This window comes from Cygnus atratus, chromosome 3, assembly GCF_013377495.2.
Source record: "Cygnus atratus isolate AKBS03 ecotype Queensland, Australia chromosome 3, CAtr_DNAZoo_HiC_assembly, whole genome shotgun sequence".
NCBI classification, from domain to species: Eukaryota; Metazoa; Chordata; class Aves; order Anseriformes; family Anatidae; genus Cygnus; species Cygnus atratus.
In genome coordinates this window covers 79,919,261-79,938,638 of record NC_066364.1, presented here as the reverse complement: position 1 = coordinate 79,938,638, position 19,378 = coordinate 79,919,261, and the positions used below count along the sequence as shown (strand labels likewise).

At 36.1% G+C, this 19,378-nt stretch overlaps 1 protein-coding gene across 1 annotated transcript in view; it reads left to right on the top strand.

The window, feature by feature from the left end:
- The window catches only part of LYST (lysosomal trafficking regulator), an 84,840-nt gene that overhangs the window by 35,533 nt on the left and 29,929 nt on the right, over positions 1-19,378 (top strand). Inside the window, exons 12-26 of the mRNA XM_050709708.1 lie at positions 603-747; positions 1,508-1,681; positions 2,256-2,416; positions 3,830-4,020; positions 5,483-5,728; positions 7,298-7,471; positions 8,411-8,560; positions 9,211-9,348; positions 10,083-10,281; positions 11,861-11,992; positions 14,327-14,957; positions 15,427-15,604; positions 16,362-16,531; positions 17,546-17,776; positions 18,732-18,898. Coding sequence (XP_050565665.1) covers positions 603-747; positions 1,508-1,681; positions 2,256-2,416; positions 3,830-4,020; positions 5,483-5,728; positions 7,298-7,471; positions 8,411-8,560; positions 9,211-9,348; positions 10,083-10,281; positions 11,861-11,992; positions 14,327-14,957; positions 15,427-15,604; positions 16,362-16,531; positions 17,546-17,776; positions 18,732-18,898 — 3,087 coding nt within the window. The remainder of the gene's footprint in view (positions 1-602; positions 748-1,507; positions 1,682-2,255; positions 2,417-3,829; positions 4,021-5,482; positions 5,729-7,297; positions 7,472-8,410; positions 8,561-9,210; positions 9,349-10,082; positions 10,282-11,860; positions 11,993-14,326; positions 14,958-15,426; positions 15,605-16,361; positions 16,532-17,545; positions 17,777-18,731; positions 18,899-19,378) is intronic.

The window sequence follows — 19,378 nt, the reverse complement described above, 5'->3', positions numbered from 1 at the left end:
CCTGTGTGCCATTATAAATACCAGTAGCTGTAAAAACACTTCTCTATAATTTTTTTTGAAGACTTGCTAGCTCCCAAACTGTTTTGAGCTGGATCTCTTGGATTGTAGTTTATAAGAGGAAAAATTACTTGAGGTATTTAAAATGCCTCCCAGTCACAACACTTGGGATGCTGTCTACTGTGCTTTTATTCAATGCAGTTGAAAAAAACTGTGTTGGGGGGCTGAATCTTGGAACTTACTAGAACTGCTTTTGTTAAAAGGCCTGTACTTTGGCTTCATAAAGCCAAACAAAAATACCAGATGCAAGATCATGTTTAAAGGGTAGTATGATTTGTAAAGAACCAAGTCTAAAGAGTCTAAAGACTTGGTGCACTGAGACTGCTAGGTCAACAAAGGAAATGGTGTGTTAAAACTATTGTTGAATTAGAATGTATACATGTTTAGTGGGTTTATCTGATTCCAAACAAAAACATACCAAGTGGTTAATGTTAACCTCTGTTTCAATACACAAAAGACGTAAGTCTTTGAAGAAAAATGCACATTTTAGCTTGCTAAAAAATGAATTGTATTTTAATTGTTTATAAACATGCTTATATTTCTAGAAGAAACCAAGTCTATAGGAGTGGAATACCTAAGCATGGGAGACAAACTTGTTGAAGATGGCTGCATTCATATAATTTCATTGGGTTCCAAAGCATTGATGATACAAATCTGGGCAGACTTGAACACTGGAGCTTTCATATTTCGGTATGGTGTATTAGTCCAAAAGTCATGTTTTAAACATGTTGTCCTATCTAACTTGTAGTAGCAGCTTGCAAAGAATGCTGCTGTAGAATAGAAAACTAATTTTTATAGTAGAGCAATTGTACATGCTGGAAATATCAAGTGAAGTTTATTGTATACAAATCTACAGGACTATTACATCTCAGGTCTTGCATGTTTCGTATGGATATATATAAATACTTGCCCTAAGTTAGTTGCAAGATTAGCCATAAAGAGTGTAATGCAAGGTGACAAGGTATTAATAAAGTGACACAGTAAATGTATGAATGTAGGCAAAAGCTTTTGTAGCTGTAGATTTTCATACCTCAGGTGTGAAAATTCTTAATAGCTATGACAATCCCAATCCTCATCTTAATCTTCTGAACACATCTTAGCATTATTTCACTTCCTGGATCCTTAAAACATATCTAAAGTCGGAATTTTAGTGTACTTTATTTCATAGGGTTCAAAGAATTTGCATTTTTTAGTGAACTGAACTTCTTTGTAAAATAGAGATTATCCTAATCTAAAATGCAAGTAGATTCATGCAAGCAAGTTAAATAACTAAGGTGAAACAATATATTTGCGTAGATTATGCTGAGCATTCTAAATAAATAATTCTGTGATCTAAAAAGTTATACGTGAAAGATGAGAAATGAAACCTCAAAGTGACTGATAAAAATGCATAGTTGGGGCTGAAAATGCAAACTTGAAAACACTTGTTTTCCATTTTCTGTTTTCATAGTATGTGCATGGATCCAAATGATGAGATGAAAGCAGGTCTTCTGGCACAGGCTGAATCTCCAGAGAATGTTTTCCTTGTGGGCAGGTGGCAGCATTTGGCAATAACATATTTACAGCTGCCAGAAGGCAAGAAAAATATCCATGGAAAGCTGTTGTTGTGGGTTTCTGGTCAGAGGTAAAATGTACACTAGTTACATCTACGTCTTTTTCTTAAAAACATATCAATTATTTGATAAGAAAGCATCTATGCTACTTCAGTGCAGGCTGAAGTTATGGTTGAGAAGTAGTGTGTTTTTTTTTGTGGGGGGGGAGGGGGAGAAGGGGAGCGTAGGAGTGGGTTGTCTTTCAGTTCCAGGAATTCACTATTCCAGGAATAGATTTTTAAATAGCATTTTTTTCTAGGAATAGTAGAAATTCTTGAAGAACTGCTATTTTGAAAGTTGGCTATAACCATTCAGGTGTGTGTGTATAGCTTGTGTATGGTTGCTTCTTCACTGAGGTCAGAGAGGAGGAGGAACTTTATGGCAAAACTAGCTGTTAACTCCATCCCTTTTCTTCTGTCCTGTGCCGTATTTGAATATATATGCCATTATATAACTGAGTTTCAAGGTGCCTAGAAGTTGAAGATGACTTCAGTAATTTAATGTCAATAACTACGTGGCTTCTCATCTACTAAATATTAAAATTTATTTTAAGTCTAAGCTGACTACCTGAGGTAGCAATTTTGATCACTTACACTTTATTTTTAGGAAATGTGAGATCAACTTAGATTATGCACTACCAAGGAAATCAAGCTTGTCATCCGACAGTAATAAAACATTTTGTATGATTGGCCACTGTACATCATCTCAGGAAGAATTGCTTCGATTGTCAGGCAGATGGGATCTTGGAAATCTGCTTCTCTTTAATGGTACTTTTGTATTCTTTTTTCTTGCATAAGTCTTTATTTCCTCCTTCCTGATCAAAGACCTAACCTTGTTTCTTAACAATGCCACTTATTACAGTAAAAGCAACAATACATTATTTACAAGTGCAATGTATTAGGGAGGAAGTAAGCAAACATTTCAGTATTGAGTACTTCCTAATGTGTCCTTCTGCTTCTCCCACTATTGTCTGTCTGTCTTTTTTTGATCTGTAGCTGGCAATTCCAGTTACTTCAGTGATCTTAAAAAATTCTTTAAATAATACACTGGGAGGGGGGGAGAGAGGGGGAAGAGATGGCAATGTTTGCTCTGCTTTTTCTTAAAGCACTCAGTCTCTGCCAACTGGAAAACAGATTTCATATACCTGCTTCTAAATTACTAATTTCAAATTACTTGAAGCATATTTAAGAAAAATACATCCAAACCACTAAATGCCTTATGTTAAACATGCTTATTTCTGAAACTGCTGAAGTTACTCTAGGGTTTTCTTGGAAATATAATTCTCTTCCCCTTCAGAAGGTTTTGTTCAGGACTTCTGTGTGTTTGGTTAGCCCCAAAGACTTGAATTCTGCTGATTATAATTCTGGCATTTCTTCATGTGTAGTGGTCTAGCGAGAACCACAGTACATTTGAAATCAGTCTGCTGGGGTGCGTGGTGTGTCTTATGTGCTTTGTGTATAGAGACGGCATGTTTGGGCAGGCAGTGAGATGCTTGTTGTAAATGTAAGCTCCACCTGGTGAATCACTATGGTCTGAGTTGGCTACAGCCAGTATAATTGGTGTATCCAGAGAGCAATGGATATACAGCAATCCAGCTGTCATGTACCCAAACATCATAGACTTCAGTCCTTCTGCAGTCTTAAGCAACTGATAAGAGATGCTTCATTTGAAGATGCATTCTCACAAACAGGTGACTTGAGGGATAACCTTCCTTCACTTTCTAGACAATGTCATTTGACCTTTTATTTTCTATACTTTTTTCTACCTGTTGGTTGTAGTGAACTGTTATTATTGGATCCTTGAGTCACTCTAATCAACTCTCCATGGTGTTGTAGCATGTTATTACTATCTGCAATCGTGCTATTCTTTGAGAACTGAGTAGGCTTGAATAGATGACTCTTCAGTTTAAAAAAAAAGCCGTGTCATTGATTAATTAAGTGCCAAAGGCAACTGAAAACAAATCAGGAAAACTGTCTGCATTAAATTAAGACAACAGAACTGAATAATCAGGCCTATGATGTGGCAGAAGTCACTGGTTTACAGTAGTTAGCGCTGGACTTCACTGGTTGTTTCTGATCAGCATGTCCTGCAAAGAGAGCCTTTCTTCTTAAGCCTACTAGTCAAGGTATAAACTATGCTTTAATATATACTTAGAAGTTAATGTCCTTTTTGTGTTTTAGGTGCAAAGATTGGACCAGAGGAAGCATTTTACTTATACACGTGTGGACCAGACTTCACGTCTGTAATGCCTTGTAAATATGGCAAAACGTTGACTGAATGCTCTAAGTACATAAGTAAAGATATTCTACAATGTGATCAAATTAAGGAGCTCTTCATGGCAAAAAAGGAAGTGGATGTTGGACCTTTAATTGTAAGGTTCTACTTAAAAATGGTTCCTAATCTCCTAGAACTGATTAAAAACCTGGGAAACTTTCTGCTGCCTCCTAAAATGCTTTACTTCCTAAAAGCTGGCAGGAGCAGATCCAGTTCTCATTAACATTACTGCAGGGGTCTTTCCACTTATTTCAGTGGGAGTTGCACTGTATACCCTGTGTAGAGTTCATCTTGATATATATTTTGTCTGTCTGAGAAGCAGGCACCTCTAGAGGTGTTTTAAGTACCTGTCCTATGATTAATGGATAGCTGTTCACCTCATTAGCATAGAGGTAGCGAAGAACAGCTTAGCTTAGTTAACTTTTTAGCATTAAAACAGGGAAGATAGGATGTATGGCTTCAACAGGAAGCAAAAAACTTCATCCCAATTCTTCTGTGGTGCTGAGAGCTGAAAGCCTGACTGGTCATCTTGCAGCTTAGCAGATCTTAGTTTTTTTCGTCTTCCCTGACGTCTTCCCTCATGCATGCAGTTGTAAATATTAGTTATGTTAGAAAAAGAATAAAAATTTTACTCATATTACATTTGGAGAATTCTATTATATTTGGAAAATTGTCTTCATGCAGGTAACTCCTGTTGTATGAATTGTTCCCACTAGAGGGAATTTTCTGATATAGTTCTACAGCAACTCTGTAGCTTTAGGCAAAGGATCTTTCTGGATGTAGTCCATGTAAACATTAGTGCCAATTGGTAAACTAACTGGTACTACACTGAGTAACCAGAGTAAAGCTATATATTCAAGTAAAAAATTCATCCCTGTACTTTTGTGTAGAACAAATGCCTTAAATGTAATTACTCTATTTTAGCCTCTATTTGAAATAAATAGACACAGTCAATTTTCATTTTCTGTGAAAATGAGTTGGTTACTTCTGATAGGAGCTTTGATTTTTTTTGGTATAGTCTTTTCATCAGTAAAAACAACTTCTGTAGCCTTATGTATAAATTATGTATAAATCTTCTATTGACACCCTTTTACTAATGGTAAAGCTGATTGAAGAACTGACTTAAAACTAAATGTTTTGGAGATATTTTGAAAAATAGGAGTTACTTTCTATTTTGGACTTGGTCATTCTTCCACTTTTAGGCAAATTTGTTGCCCTTCCTAATATTTCGGTATGTTTGTTTTCATTCAAATTTGTTACCTTTTTTGCAAAATAGTTGTGGTTATTTTTCAGGTGATAACAGGAAGCTGATCCTTGGTGTATGTTCTTTAGTTACAGCCAAGGAAGTTAAGAAAACACTATCACAAAGATCTCCTAAAATTTAGGAGTTCTGTTGCATTTTAGTACATGAGTGTTTGTACAAAACTTAGTGCATGCTAATGGTAAAGCAGGAGTGAATTGCTTAAGTTGCTGCTACTTGCTGTTAGGTGTCTATACGTTCTTTTAATTAAATTGGTTCAACTATCTTACATTTTTGGCTAATAAACCTCTCATTTTAGGAAAGTCTTGCTGTTGTTTATACCACGTGCTGTCCTGGTCACTATACCATATATGAACCTGTTATTAGACTGAAAGGTCAAGTGAAGACCGTTCCTTCTCAGAGACCCTTCAGTTTAAAAGAAGTTCAGAGCAATGTATTGGATTCTCATCACCTGAAAACACTTCAGCCTGTCGAATATAAAACTCTCCAGGGTATACTACATGAAATTGGAGGAACTGGTGCATTTGTTTTCCTCTTTGCTAGGGTAAGGGAGCTGGAGGAGGGGAAATGCATGCATATGTTTTCCTGTATAAAGTTTCCTTTGATCTTGGGTAGCAAGTAACATATTCCAGCCACCTAATTCATGTTAATTACAAGTCTGCATGTGATAATTTTTTCGTTTTAAAGGAAATTTGTGGAAGGAATCTGTTCTAAGAGTGCATCATAAGGTTGTTTTAAACAGGAAGCTTAATTGAATTATGTAATGCTTTTTATAATACAGCTGGTACATACAAGATGCATTCTGATTTACAGATGGGGCTTCTAAATGTCAAAATAACTTATTTTTAGGAGTATTGTAGAGCTGGCCGTATTTTTTTGGTTTCTAATTTTAGAGTCTGAGTATTGATTAATATTTTTAAAGGTCCTTAAATGTATTGCATCTCTAACACATGAAACATGGGATATTCATAATGCAAGTGTGAAGATGTGTATAACTACATAGTGTGCAGACCTTTTATCTAATAAATTGAGAGCTTTTTTTTGAAAGGAAGTATTTTAGCCATTAGCCATGTTCAAGGCTTAACCTGTCCAAGAAATCTTAATTTCCAAAATACTAAGGCTATGAAGCTTAACTTAATTGCTGCTTTACTAGGGCCTGTATCTGGAAAGCCAAATATCCATGCTAGGAGTCTCTGAAGTGTTAGTTCCCTCAGGATACTAATGCAGACCTAAAATGTGTTTTGTATGCGTCTGTGGAAACAGTTTTCTAAAAAGTACACATGGAGATTAACCAGTGCATGTTAAACTAGAGACAGGTGTTGAGACTTAGTTATGGAGATATTGCCTGCTAAATTTTAACATAGTACCACAAATAAGGATTTTCTCCTCAGATTTCACTATGTAATACATCTTTGTGCCCAGTACATGCTGCAGATCCTGCTATAGACCCTTATTTGCATTAGTAAAGCAAACAATAGATGGGAAATGCTATTTCCAATCTAGAAATGATTGGAAATACTAGCATACATTTGTATAACTAAGTGCAGCAGCATAAACTGCTACACAGCAAGAACACCTGTAGGAATTGAAATTACGTTCATGTGAGATTTCCTTCTACGTTTTCAGTTTTAAAAAAAAAAATTTTTCTTGGGCTGCAAGAATTCTTAGAGGTGAACAGTGGAGGATGGTCTGTCTTCATCTATCAAATTGTCTCTTTATGGACTAAATAAAACTTGTATCTAGACACTTCCAATCACATGCTGGAGTAGTCTGTGCCACCAGGAACATTAAATTAAAAGCTTAAGCAAATTCAAAAATAAAAGGCAGAACGATGAGAGCATCCAGAGGAGGGCTATGAAGATGGTGAAAGGTCTAGAGGGCAGGATGTATGAGGAGCAGCTGAGGTCCCAGAGCAGAGGAGGCTGAGGGGAGGCCTCATGGCAGGGCCTGCAGCTTCCTCACTGAATATGCATACATATTCAAAAATGGTTATGTATGTCATCTGACAGTCTTTAATCCAGAAGTTATGGTTTAAGACTACCACAAATCATTTCTAAGGCTTTTTTTCTAAATGTTTCTAATGTAAAGTGTTCTGTTAAACTTCCTTTTTCAGGTTGTAGAGATCAGCAGCTGTGAAGACACTCAAGCTTTAGCACTGCAACTTATACTGTCTTTAACAAAATACAATCAACAGAGAATACAGGAGATGAAAAATTGTAATGGTTATTCCATGATTCATCGAGTGTTGATCAAACCAAAATGCATTGTTGGATTTTGCATGCTGAAGGTAGAGCATTCTTTAAACCTGATGCTGTTAATGCTAGCACAAATTTAAAACTTCTCCGTGACTTTAATTCTACATCTGAAGCTGTCTTTGCGAAAGTAGAACAGTGATTTGGAGCCAGTTCAGTCCAGGATTGTTTTGTCTTGAACTAGAAACTACTGATGGGTGAGCAGAGAAAAAGGAAGCGTTGAAAGATCCTGATTTCAAAGGGGATGGGAAAAATGCTCTGAGGGCAAAGACTTTCAAGTAAGGTTTAACTCCTAAGCAATTAACAGCAAGTTGGATTCTATTTTTGTTTTTAGATATAGTTGCCAGGTAGAGAAAGTTCTGTGCAGTGAATGAACCTTGTTCTATTTGTACCATCATGCTGTAAGATGGATAAGTGGCAAGAAGTGTGCTAGTGCATCTTTAAATAAATGAACTGCTGGTTATCTGAAGCATCTTGGCAATAACTCTTTGAGAAGTTTGCTTTTAATGAGAAATCTAGTTGTACAGTGATCATGAGAACACCTGGTAGAAGTATTTTGATGTATATATGGGGAGAAGAACAGTCAGTCTCAGACTGGTGTCTCTTGGAGGACAAAATTCTTTGAATAAAATACAGGCTGAGCTTACTGCAATTTAAGAGCTTAGGTGTGACTGTAATTTTCAAGTCATGAAGCTTCGCTTGAAAAGTCCTGATCAAGGCGATCAAAAGTGTCCTTCAAAAATGTCTATTTTGTACTCAAAACACCTGATTTTTTTCAAAAATTGTGTACTAGTGTTATGAGAATCTAAAATGCATCCAGTGAGGTTACTAAACTCAAATTTTGCAAGTTGGCCAGGTAGATTTGTGCCTTCCCTGCCACAAGGTTGATACGTCCTTAAAGGTTTTTGATAAATCTGATAGGACAACTGTTCTGTTTTGTGGTTATTCTAAATTCCCTTCTCTGCTTCTTTAAGACTCTCCTTGAAGGATGCTGCAGTGGTGAGATTCTGTATATAAATGAGAATGGGCAATTCATGCTTGACACAGGTTCTACAGCAGTTATCCAAGATGTTCAATTGTTAGAAAAGCTACTGCTTGACTGGAAGATATGGTCTAAAGCAAAGGTAACTACTTTCTTTTTGGAAAGATTAAGTCTGAAAGCCAAATTTAACAAGTGTTATGACCTCTGAAATGAATCTCTCCGGTTAGGAAACTTTAGTAATTACTGACATCTAAAAATTAATGGTCCTTATTTTTCTTTAAATAGCTGGTAGTAACTTCTAGCTCCCAGTATCAACCCAGTATCAATGTTGCAGGCTGCCTTAGTGTATTAAAATCTACAGACATAGTGTATGTAAATTACTTGTTAGTTGAATGGATTGTTTTTCATCCATTCCAACAAGTTTCCAAGAGAAACTTGGTATGACTGAGGAAAACCTTCTGCTTCCCCCTGGAATTAAAAAAACAAACGAACTTGAAAATAACCATCTGATGTTACCTAAAACACATTTTGTGTATCCTTTATTTTAAGACGTATGTTTTTTTGTAGCTTTAATCACTAGAATGTGATTAATTGCAAACTCTTAATTTGTAATGAGCATAACTTTTCTGATGGTTTCTGCTTCTGACCTGACTGTTTGCAATCATTTAATCTTTTTCACAGCTGCAAAACTAAGTTAATTTGACTATGTTCCTTATCTGTTAGTTGTTTTTATTCTCAGGATAGATTCAGCAATAGATTTTAAGCTATGTTCCTGTTCTGTTTGTTTTTCAGCAAGGTGTTTGGGAAACTCTGTTAGCAGCTCTAGAAATCCTTATCAGAGCTAACCACCACCAACAGATGTTTAACATTAAACAGCTGTTGAAAGCTCAAGTGGTACATCACTTCCTGTTAACTTGCCAGGTTCTGCAGGTAATTCCAGTTTGAAATCCTATTTTGTGCTTGGCAAGTACTCAGTTTTACTTAATGAAAAAATATGGAACTTCATGTTATAGGAAAAAATTAACGCAGTAGACTGTCCTCGGTGCTTCCAGACCGCTTTCATCCTCTACAACAGGCACTGTTGCTGTAAACTGATACGGTTCCCTAATGAGAGCATGATGCTGTTTTTACTGATGGACAGAAGGAACAAGTGGTTTTAGCCATATGCTACTAGTCAAAAGCCTAGACATTAGCTTACTTGTAAAATCCATGCATGAGGAGGAGCTGAAACGAATTGTGAACCTTTTGTGCAGACCTAAGATGCATCTCACTAGTTTTATCATTATAATCAAGTCCTCATTACTGATAAATATATCTGGGTCATACGAGAATGTTACCACCTGCCTCTCTGTCCTTAGAAACTAGTACCTTTATGCTTTAGTAATAACCTTCTTGGAAATCACACAAAGTAAACGTGACACGAACTGTCTTACTGTATTTTCAGAAGCATGTCCCTAGTTAGTGATGACCAAAATCTTACTGAAATCTCTGCAGACTTTTTAATGAGTTAAGATTTTTTTTCCTCAATCTGAAGGCAATTAGATCTGAAATAAAAGTGTGTCTCTAACTGCCTTCATACCTGTTTGTTCTCTTGGTATAGCATGATAGTTAAACTCTCAAATTAAGAATGCAAATAACTTAGTTGTACTGCTCTTTCTTTCTAGGAGCATAAAGAAGGGCACCTTGCATCCCTGCCTCGGGAGGTTTGTAGGTCATTTGTGAAAATAATTGAAGAAGTGCTTGGATCTCCCCCAGACCTGGAATTGCTGACACTGGTCTTCAATTTCCTCTTAGCCGTTCACCCTCCGACTAATACATATGTTTGTCACAATCCTACCAACTTCTACTTTTCACTGCACATAGGTAGATATTGCGTTTAACTAGAAATGGAAATTAAGATAAAATTCTACTGAGGTGTGTGTGTGTATAAATATATGTATCACTGTTATAGACTACTGCCCTCTAAATATCTTTTTTTGGTTGCTATATTGTAACTTTATTTACAAAATTACTGACTTAAAGTATTTCACTGTATTGAAAGACATTCTAGTTAGACTTTGCTTGGTTTGCTAGGAGAGCTTTCTTTTGTCTAGAGCTACAGATAATGGCCCTGGTGTTTGTCTTTAACTTTCTTGAAAGTTTGATGCTGCTAGATGTAATACATAACAGTTGCCTGTAGAGACATGATACCTATGAATGCATGCAAATTTGATAAGTCCTAGATATATATGCTTTTGCAGCATCAGAAGCTTGGGCTCAGAGGACTATAACACACCAGTGATGCATTCATGTTGAGCATCTCTTTCCAAGAAAGACAACATCATTATTTAGGTAATTGGGGTTCTAGTGAAAAAGTTTAGCTGGAGTGTTTCATAGTGTGTATTTGCTTTTATATTACAGATACCAAGTTAAGTAAAAGTAATTCTGCACTACAGGTTTAAAAAATAATGAAGGTTGCCCAATTCCATTTATTAGTGTACCTCACAGGATTTCAATTATTGCTGCTGCATGTAAACACTTAAAACTAGAACTCAGATGAAGCTGATCTGAAGCAGCTGTCAGTAGGCCTACAATGCAAATTTGTTATGAAAGGCTATCTCATTAAAAAAAAAAAACAACTAACTGGTTGTTTCTGAGAATCTATCAGGAATTCCAATGTAAATAAAACTTTTTACAGAAGGTTCATCTAGGGAGATGAACAGAACATAGCATCATACCACAAGAGTCCTATAATGTTTGTAGAATTTTCCATGTAAATTATAAACTTAAGTCAATGAAAACTGCAACCAAACTGTTTCCAGATGTAAATTACAACTAAGAAGTGTTTTCCTGCCACTTCTATGTAATCATTGCTGCTTGTTAAATGTTTTGGCATTTAGCAACATAATAACAAGATTAACATTAGCATTGTATGACTTCAGCTGTAAACTATGCAAAGATTGAAAATTTGACCAGTTACAAAATTTTTCTTCTGATGCAGGTGCCTGTGTACATCCAGTTTTAGTAACTAGTGTCTGTCCAAAGACAGTATGGTTGTATTTCTTATCTATCCTGTAAAATAAATAGATGTAAATTGAGTAAAAGTAGAATCTGTTTTTTTAATACTTAGAGCTTTATTAGATGAACCTGAGCAGTCATCTGTCTTGACATGGCAAAAAGTCCATGTTTTTTATTACTAGCTGTATGCATGTAAGGACCATCTTTAAAGATAATTACTCTAGAACAGCTTAATATTTTCAGTGTTCCGAAGTAAAATTTGAAGATACATTACTAAAATAAACAACAAAAGTTGTTCTCAAATTTTTTCCTCAGATGCTAGTGAGTCAAGCATTTGTCACTAGCCTGTAGTGATCAACTTAAATGTAACCTGAATATGAATTTTAGTATATCTAGAATGTGAACTTACTAAGCTTTTATGTAACTACTCCCCTTTTCATTCTAGATGGCCAAATTTTTCAGGAGAAAGTTGAATCCCTTATGTACCTGAGAAATTCCAGCAGTGGTGGGAAGTCGGTAGACAGTTCAGCGTTTGTGGTTACAACTCCAACTGGTTTTGCAGCTTTACCACTGGAAGGTAAATCAGTGCTGGAATAACACATAAGGACGTTGACAGTTGTTTGTAGAGTGTTTTAAAGTGTTACTTTCCCGCATTTTTCTTACTAAGACCCTACTGCCACCATCACCCCTCAGAGGCTGGTGTCTGAACAGCATAGTAAGAATTGAATTGAATGCAACAGGCTGCCTCAACTGCTCTTTTTTCTCAGGTAGAGAAAAATTGCTATGCTGATAGCTCAGGCAGTGAAGTGGGACAGCTAAACAAATTCTTTTGTTATACAGGCTTGCTAGATAAATATGAGAATGCCTTAACTAGGCAATAGTTAAAATAGTAAGCTATAGGCATCTATCTTGACTGTGTGGAAAGTATTAGGCTGGTGCTTTAATTGTGCATAATTTTTAATCTCATCTAAATTTAGTATTAAAATATTGGCATTTAGTTATACTGCAGGTATATATACTGTCCCTATGTGAGAGAAGATGAGAACCAAGGTATAACTTGTTCTTTACATGCTTTATATAAATTAAGAGTGAATAGCTTTATTGAAACAGTCTCATTATATAGCATGCTAAGCCAGTCAAGGGCTGTGAAAATTGCTGCTTTAATCAGTTTTGATTTCCTTTACTACAGATGTTGAAGTAGTGGAAATCTACTGTAGAAAATCTACTATAGATGTTGAAGTAGTGTAAGTTTACTAGTTTACACTGGTAACTTGTCAGTTAGGTTGTTGTCCCAGTGTGGTATTTTCAGCCTTAGTGGATAATTTCTTAATCACACTTCACACAGATTTGCATGTACAATTGACAAACCACCTGTGAAATGAAAGATAAAACATGTAACTTACGCTTAAGCCTTTAAACTCTTCAACAATAAGAAATATCTTCCAAATAAAAATGCATGGTCTAAGCAAGTTTGTCAGTATATACAAAACAGGAATGGAAGATGACTCTGATCTTGGATTTAACTGCAGTATATTTCAGATTGTGTATGAGTTAGCTATACTCAGTATAAACCAACTTAATACTTGTACAATTGGCATCTTGTTGGTGCTTTGCTTAGGAAATCAAATAGTATTTCAACTCAGTGTTCAAAAACTTAGTTTAAATCTTTTACTGAAGGCAGTGATATGAAGAGCAGACCACAGAGTTGTGTATAGAGTTGGTCATTCTCCCATATTTAGATGATATACGAAATCTTATTCTTCTAAACAGTACTTTTTCATATCAATAGTACCAAACTGTCATACTTGAATGAAGACTATTCATGTGTGCCAGAGGAATGCTCATCATAAATTTTTGTGAAAGTAGGTGTTTGTTGTGATTATGAATTTATTTTAAGTTTAGATAAAATATTTCAAATGGCATTCTTGTTAGACAATTTTATACTTACTTGTGCGTTTGCAGTTGTATACAGTATCTGCAAATGTGTGTAAGCTTGGCTATAAGACTGCAGCTATGTGGATCCTTTCTGTTATGTACAGGGCAGCTCAGTCTAGCTGAGTGTATTTGTGTATGCATGTGTATATGTACTCATATGTTCTGTTATATATGATTCACAAAAATGTTCTGATGCATTGTCATTGCATCAGTACTAGTCTAAACTATTGCCCTAGTACTAACTAGTGCATAGTTTTCAAAATATTTTCTACTCAGTCTCCTTTTCCTAAACTACCAGCAGCCATCCTCTACCAGGCTGGCATACTTACTGCTTTCCCTCTTGAAAATGTTATGGGTGACATCTGTAATGTGCTAGGGAAGTAGGACTGCTTCAGGCTAAAATGTGCCCTTAGAAGCAGACTACTATGCTAAATAAAACATTCAGTAATTCATTACAGATCAGAAGTACACGTAATGCCTTAGTGCAAAAAGGTTAAAACTAGTAGGTGAGCAGTTTGCTAGTATCCACTGAAACATGTTGGTAGATTGGGCCTCTTACAAAAGAGAGAAGAGCAACCTATGCTTTGAATTTGCTTCGAACAGAAGAGGTTGGACTAGCAGTTTCCAGAGGTGCTTTCCACCCTCAGTGGTTCTGTGATTCCGAATAAATTCCTACTGAGGGTTGGTTGAGAGGATCAGAATGTAAATCTGGGGAACTTTCGCTTACATGCAAAAACTATTTTGCAGTTCATGCATCTTTCAGATGTATCCATGACTTGCCAAGTTTTTGGGTGCATAATAGCTTAGTATCTCTACTTGATCACTTGGCCAAATCTGAGCTATGCCGGTTTTTAAATCAATTTTGCTGCATAAGACTAGTTTGGACATTGCTGTATTTGCACGTGAAATGTAACAGTGAGGGAAAAGCCTGTTTTAAGTGCAATAAACAAAGCTAAAGATACCCTTATTTCTCTAGGAAACATTTCCAAAGCTACTGTACAGGAGGAGATAAGTTATCAAGTACCTAAAAGGCTATGCAAAAGCTTACCAGCATCTCCTACTTCGTCACCTCAAGTACATCAAAAAAGACTAATTGAAAGATTGGGAAGGAGCATTGATGACCTGCAGAATATTGGCAAGCATGACTACATTGATCTTCAGGGTAAAACTGGTTTTGTAAGACATTCTGAAAACATAAAAAGAGTACAAGAAGACTTCCTTAGCAGTTGTGAGTCTGCAAAAACAGTTTGTGACTCAGAGTTAACATCTGCTGAAACATTTGAAGACATTCCAAAAGAAGAGGAGTTATCTGAAAATGTATTTGAGAGTAAAGAAGCAGATGTGGACCTGAAATGTAATGAAGGTGGTGCTGCAGCTGAGCCATTGCTGCGTCGTCCAGATCATCTGAGAGGACTGACTTCACTTCAGAAGAGTCAGAGTAATTTTGCAGGGTTGGGCTTAGCATTTTCTGTTCATGGAGGGTCATCAGCCATTGCTCGCTGGCCAAGCTTTGCTGACAAGAATGTACTTCCTGAAGAATGGGAGAGTCTTGCTTTTTCCTCATCTAATGAGAATACCCGAAAAACATATGAAAGCTCTGATGAGAGGTAAGAAGATGAAAATAAATCAACAGTAGCTCAGTATATCAGGGAAGTCTTTAATTTCACAATGTTCTTGATTACTATCCTACATAAATAAGTCTGAAAAATTAAGGGAATGTTTTTAGTGGCTGTAATAAACCAATTCATTAAGCTCTTAGTAGTCTACAGAATTATACTGTTTCAAATTTGACATTTACATAGAAAACTCTTAACATTGGGGATTTTTATACTACCTACAGTAGAAGTGTGAACTCATTATGGTAGCTCCCCAAAAACCTATGTAGCCATTCTGGTCACATTACACTCTTGTTATTTGTCAAAAGTAGATATTAGTAAAGAGTGGCAATAGAACTATTGGTTAAACATTTGCCAAATCCCCCCACTCTGTCCACCCGAATAGTAACCAACAGTTATGCGTTTCTTAAGGTTTCCTGTTGTAGACAAACTGAGGTAAAATGCATTTCTTTGTGTTCAGATGTACAGAAGACTGTATTGTTCTTGTCTGTTGTGGATTATATGACCTCTTGCGTGGAGTTCTCCTAATATTACCAGATGTCATGCTGGAAGATGTGATGGACAAACTTATCCAACCTGATTATCTCGTAGTTCTTGTGAACCACCCATCTCCTCTCATACAGCAAGGCGTCATTAAAGTAGGCCAATATAAAATGTGTTCTACTAAGAAGTCAGCTAGTTGCTAGCTTATTTTGTCAGAAACACGAAAGCAAAATAAAAAATACTAACAATTTCTTCATTTTTGTGGACTTCTGAATTTTAAGATCTGTTTCCACCCCCATGGTTTAAAACAAAACACCACCAAGCCAAAAGAATCTTTCAACAGATAAATATAGTTTGTGATCTAAGCCAGAGAGCTTACACACTAGGATGGAAGGCTTAATACACAAAGTTTGAATGTATCTGTAGATTTAGACTAGATATAGAGGAATAAATCTTTTTATGATAAGGGTGGTGAGAGACTAGAACAGGTAGCCCGGAGAAACTGTGGAAATGTTCAAAGTCAGGCTGGAAGAAGCTTTGAGCAACCTGGTGTAGTGGGAGGTGTCCCTGCCTATGGTAGGGGCAGTGCGTGGGGGGGTTGAACTAGATCTTTAATGTTGCTTCAACCTAAACCATTCTGTGGTTCTGTGCCTGTTATACGTGTGACTTTATCTCCCTTGAACTTGACTAGGAACCTAGAATAGTCTTTGGAGTTTAAAAAATAAATAAATTCAGCTGTGATAAGTGTAGCAAGGCAGTTTAGACCAGAGTTGCAATGTAAAAACAATTAGTTTTTAATCTGGAATTTTAAAAATAATTGATTTCAAACTGTTTAAATTGTAGGCAAGAACTAACTTTAGGCAAGTTGTTAAATATTTACATCTTATATTGTAATTATGTATTTATTTTTAGTTGTTGGATGCATATTTCAACAGAGCAAGGAGGGAGCAGAAGGAGAAATTCCTAAAGAATCGTGGCTTCTCCTTGCTTGCTAACCAGCTCTACCTTCACCAGGGGACTCAGGAAGTTGTAGAGTGCTTTTTGGAAATGCTCTTTGGCCGCTCCGTTGGCTTGGATGAAGAGTAAGTAATGCTTTGCTTTTGTATCCTGTAACTTAACGTTTGAACTAAAAGTAGTGCAGTTTCTTGCTGAAGGCAAAGATGTAATAGCTTCCTAAGTACTATTTTCTTCCTTCCATAAAGCTAAGTTCTTGAAATATTTTACATGTTTTGCTGCTGCTTTAACATTTTTCAAGTGCATTAAACCACTTAAAGCTGTTGATAAACAACTTCATCTCATGGGTGCTGTCAACTGGGATGTTCTAAACCTTCAGCACTTCAGAGGACCTCGAAGGCCTTTGCACTTTGAATTTACTGTAGTCAGTTTAACTCATCCTATTCTTCTCTGATCCTATGTGAAACTCTGATTTCTATCCTTGGGAATTTTAAACAGTGATCACTAGGCTGCTGCTACTGGACTTTAGTAAGTGATTAAGGAAAAAGCTTGATGCTGGTTGTTTCCTTGGATTGGTGCTGGTTGTAAATCCCTGTTTTTCTTTAGGGCTAATGTGATAGTAGTGCTATTTACTTGAACTGATGAGCTACCCCATATTGGCAGGAACAGAGTACCTTCAAGCAGACTTTCTAAGCAATTTATATATTTTAGAATTAGTTTGACTACTTAATGATTGTACAGGGAGGACATGCATCCAAGTACAGTCAGCAAGCAGTGCATAAATCTTCAAAAAAGCTCCTTTCCAGTTGCCTTCTTTGCGGGATTTGTAACCAAATGGCTTCTGCCTGTTGGCATGGTCTTCACTCCAAAAATGTTCCTGTTAAATTTCATCATAAAAGATCATTTGTAGTAAGGTGAAGTACTACATATGCTTTTAGATACTGTTTCCTTACGAAGTGTTTTATTTTGCTCTTGTTTTCCATGGTACTGCAATGAAATGTAAGAAATTGATATTTACATCTTTGCCAAAGTGCTAGTGTAGACTGGTATTCCAGCATTAATAATATATTATTAATTATAATAGCTGCATATACTAGGTTGCTATGTAAAGATGTTAGACTGACTTGTATTTATTTCAACAGATTTGATCTGGAAGACGTCAAGAATGTTGGACTTTTTCAAAAATGGTGTGTCATTCCTGTCCTGGGTCTAATAGAGAACTCTTTGTACGATAATGTTCTGCTGCATAACTGCTTCTGTCTCCTGCTGCAAATTATAAATTCCTGCTCAAAAGTTGCAGACCTGCTGCTTGATAATGGTTTGCTGTATGTGTTGTGTAATACACTGGCTGCTCTTAATGGACTGGAAACAAAGTGAGTACTTTATCTGTTGCTATGAAATAACCCAGACACAACCTTTAGAGCAGCAAAAACTGAAGTATATAGTATCCTTATTTAATTTTTTAAAATGCGTAGTGAACATGTACAAAATAAACTGCTTTTGAAGTCTTCAGCTTTTAACTATACCTCCAAATGAAAGTTAGTGTTTAGATACTTAGTTTAAACAATAGAATACACTGGTTGTAAAGTATCCTTTGATTACTGTAAATTTTCAGGTGAAAAGACATTTCAAAATGCAAGTTTGTCATACTGTGTGCACTTCAGATGTTTGTCCTAATACAACTCTCCCAAAAGTAAGATAAAGGCCCAGGAGATGGTAGCATTCTACCGTATCTATTGACAATGTCAGAACTGCAGAAGCGTCCCTCCTGTGCTGCCTGTTTTCAATATTTGAGATTCTGAGTAGCTCAAATGATTTAATTATAAATATTCTGTACTTACTGAAGAAATTTTATACAGTAAAGGAAGGAGAGGTGGGGTTTTTGCGCCTTTATTTCATTAGTTCATATGCTGAAGAAGTAACCAGATTTCCTGTATCATCCAATAGTTTTAATTCAGCATGGTTACAGAAGGAGATTGAACTGAATTTCTTGAGACACCCTTTTGAGAAATTTAGGATTCAGAACTGTTCTTTAACTTACAAATCTCATTTAAAAAAAAAATTACTTTTCCAGTAAAACTTCTCTACAATCCTAATGTTACACTATCTCAAAGATTTTCCAGGCATTCAATTTGCAAAAGTTAAGGCTGAAAAAAGTCTTAGACTACAATTTTATGGCCTATAGCAGTAATACCTTCAGAAGTAATAATTTCATATGAAATACAATATAGCAGGTATGGCTGGCAGAAGAAGCAAGAGCAATAGTAATGGGTCGTCTTACAGGTTATATCTACTAGAATTGTCATGTTTCTGATTACAACTTTGCAGCATTCCCCTGAATGACTACAAGTTGCTTGCATGCGACATACAACAGTTGCTGGTAGCAGTTGCAATTCATGCCTGCAGCTCCTCGGGTTCGCAATATTTTCGTGTTATTGAAGACCTCATTGTGCTGCTGGGTCATCTTCAAAACAGTAAAAATAGAAGAATGCAAAGTAAGTTATTTGCTTATTTTTGGGGGTCACAGGACTGGAGAAGTACATCCATTCCCCACTGATCTTTTACTATTCCAGTTGAGGGTGAAGGGACATTTTTTGGTGATGAATCTTTCTTCTTTTAAGTGGTTCTCAAAGTACTACTCTTCCTCGGAAGCCTGCCTTGTGGTAAAGAATTGTGTACTGCTGATATGAATGAACAATGACCATAAAATTCAGTCGGGATGTTTAAATAGAAACCTTCTGTAAAGTTTCATTGAGCTTATTTTTTAGTAATTAAATTCTATGGCTTCTCTGTGAGAACTCACTTCAGTATCATGCAGTTGTATAACGATAAGATGACTTTCAACGTGACTTCTTGGAATCAAGAATTTTACCTCTGACACTTTATTGTTTTCTTTTACTTCTAACAAACATCTGGAAAAAATTCTTGAAGACTTGTAAGCAAATCATGTCATTTGGTCTTTATATGCCTCTTTC